Below are 3,104 nucleotides of genomic sequence, written 5' to 3' on the forward strand. Positions count from 1 at the left end.
TGACTTCACCAAAGTTAGAGAAAGCCTGCTTCAAGGAGCTGTCATCAGTTCCCCATGAGAGACCTGAAAGCAAATCAAAAACATTCAAATTTAGTGAAAGCCAAATCAAATTAAGATACAAGCTACAAAAATCAGTAACAACAGGGTAAGAAGATATATAAAAATGCATTACCACCAACAAAAAGCTTAGTGGACATGTAACGGAGAGNCAAAAAAAATCATAAAATGTATTTTTTTTTTTTCGTGGTGGTCCTTTTTTTAGGGGGATCATAGTGTGGGGAATTAAATTGTTACAGCTGTATGTTATAATAGAGAAAGATATATAGCAAGAAGGAAAGGGGGATTTAGAATTGAAAATATATATATATGTGGGATATNCATACAAAACCCAGAAAGAAAGAAAAAAAAACTAAATCAAGAAAAGCCATAACTAAATCAAATTCCATTTCAATCAGACCACAAAAGAATCTANTAATTAAGGAATGAAACCTGTGGATCCATTATTATTAGAACAACTGTAATCATAAATTTTATTCTCCTTTATATGTTCGCCTTGTTGCCTTTTTCTTTTACTTTTTAATGTTTTTTCTTTTATCTAATTGATATTTCATGCCAAGACCAGACCAGAACTGAACTACATTGAAAGTAATGTTCTAAGTGGATTTTGTTTTGATGAAATGTGACTCAGAAAATGTACTAACAAAATCCGAATCCGAGATAAAAACCATAAAGAGTAAAGGAAGAGGACCATTGGCTTTTCTTTTGTCACCTTATCTTAAGTTTGTATCATCTTTATTCTCTTTCTTTTTTTATGTTTTTGTTGTCTATGAGAATTTTAGCTTTTTAGTTTTTATTTTTCTGAATGATGAATTTGATAATATAAAGCTTTTGGTAATTATTTAGATATTCGCTTTTGAAGATGCATGATGTTTTGAAAAAATTGGCAATAGCATTTATTTATTAGTGGAGTTTCTATGGGTACAATTATACATTCAAGAATTTGATGCATTTTGGGTCACACAAGAAGACTTAAATAAGTTTTATGTCATCGACTCATGTAATTCACAAGATCTTGATATTACACTTAAATTCTGGGTGATAAGCACAACATTTGTATATGGCAGAACAAGGAAACAACAAAAAAAAGAATGCAATCACCAAGGCTTAAAAGTGTAGAATATTGTATAATGGGCCGTCACAACGATGATGACTTCAAATTCACAAGTCCAAAATGCAACAAAGTATAAGTGAATTTGGTTATCGTCCTACACAACCTGTTACCAATCTCGGTGCCTCTCTCGCCCATACAGAAAGCACGGAAGTTCTCCACTGGTTCGTGTCATTGAAAAGCTCGAACACGATCCACCAAATGGTTTGCCATCAAAGGTCATTTCGAAGAAAACCTTAGTGTTAACCATTTTGGAGATGTAGGGTTGTAGTTGTACAATGAGGGATTCATACAGAGAACCGTGGATTAGATAAGATATGCATTCTAAATTTTGATTGATTAGAATTTAGATCAAAGAACTTTTCTACCAAGGTGTTTTTTTTGCTTGTCTCTCTATGTTACCAAAATGAAAACATCAATGTTTCAACATTAATGTTTTAGGAAATCATGAATAGAAAAGATATGTTACGAGCTCAAATCTAGAAGCAGAAAAAAGTGTAGACCACAGATGGGTGTAGTAGATAAAAGGAAAAGTGTAAACATCGAATCAACTCGATACAAAATAGATTTGCAGAAGATGGAGCAGCAGCAATACGGTATTCATTGGAAAGACACAACCAAAACAGGGGATTGAAGTAAAGTTTAACAAAACCAGTTAAGGTTGTTTGCAGTTACAACAAAGAGGGAAACAAACTAACTAAACTACTGAAAGTTCATACTTCAGAGGCTCCTCTCTCTCTCTCTCAAATCTTCTGGCTTGCTTTTTTAGTAGCCACCGCCACCTCCACCTCCACCACCGTAACCACCACCACCACCGAATGATGATCTCGGGGCACTCGGTCTTTCGTTTGCAAGGTTCACACGGATGTTCCTGCCATTCAGCTCCTGAACACACCCCAAAAAACTTAGCAAGAGACAGACTTTTACACAAAACAATCAACACAATGGAATCAGCTCCTGATCATACTTAGTCCCCCCTAAAAAAACTAATAAAAGACAAGACTTACAATATGTATTCAGCTCCTAAACCTAATCAAAAGACGAGACTTATTTAGATAGAACAATCAACACTATGTATTCAGCTACCAACCATACCAAAATCCATATAAGAGACGAGACTTATTTAGATAGAACAATCAACACTATGTATTCAGCTCCCAATCATACCAAAATCTATATAAGAGACAAGACTTTTTAAGCAGAACAATCAACACTTTGTATTCAGCTCCTGATTATATAACATATACAAGAGACAAGACATCTTAAAACAATCAACATTATGCATTAGCAAAATAGCAATCATCTCTAACCTTTCCATCCATTTCCGATACGGCAGTGTTTGCAGAATCTTCACTGCTGAAACTGACAAATCCAAAACCCCTCGACCTCCCTGTCTCTCTGTCTGAAATCACCGTAGCTGCACACAACCCAAATACACAATCACCGTAACGAACAATATATAAAAACCACAACAAACAGGACAAATAGGTTCCTTAACACACTACAAAAGCCAAACACTGAGACCATATCACAAAACGTTCATCAAACCAACCTAACATACTTACCAACATAGCCATTTTTATAATCATTCCAAATGAAGCAGATTCTATTTGGGGAACAGAACAAAAGGCTTACCTTCTGTGACTTCACCAAAGTTAGAGAAAGCCTGCTTCAAGGAGCTGTCATCAGTTCCCCATGAGAGACCTGAAAGCAAATCAAAAACATTCAAATTTAGTGAAAGCCAAATCAAATTAAGATACAAGCTACAAAAATCAGTAACAACAGGGTAAGAAGATATATAAAAATGCATTACCACCAACAAAAAGCTTAGTGGACATGTAACGGAGAGAGCCAAGCATAGATGTCACTGGAACATTTGAGCTGTGAGAAACACCTTGTCTCAAAATACCACTAAGTTTGTTGCAAAAAGCCATTT

At 35.0% G+C, this 3,104-nt stretch overlaps 1 protein-coding gene across 1 annotated transcript; it reads right to left on the bottom strand.

Moving 5' to 3' along the window:
* On the bottom strand, window positions 1,691-3,102 carry LOC104788881 (glycine-rich RNA-binding protein 4, mitochondrial-like). The gene is made up of 4 exons (XM_010514656.2): window positions 2,982-3,102; window positions 2,804-2,872; window positions 2,479-2,585; window positions 1,691-2,053 (listed from the first exon to the last, which is right to left on the bottom strand). The coding sequence occupies exons 1-4, from the start codon at window positions 3,100-3,102 to the stop codon at window positions 1,934-1,936; spliced, it is 417 nt and encodes a 138-aa protein (XP_010512958.1). The 3' UTR covers window positions 1,691-1,933.

Source organism: Camelina sativa, chromosome 1 (assembly GCF_000633955.1).
Source record: "Camelina sativa cultivar DH55 chromosome 1, Cs, whole genome shotgun sequence".
In the NCBI taxonomy this organism is placed as follows: Eukaryota; Viridiplantae; Streptophyta; class Magnoliopsida; order Brassicales; family Brassicaceae; genus Camelina; species Camelina sativa.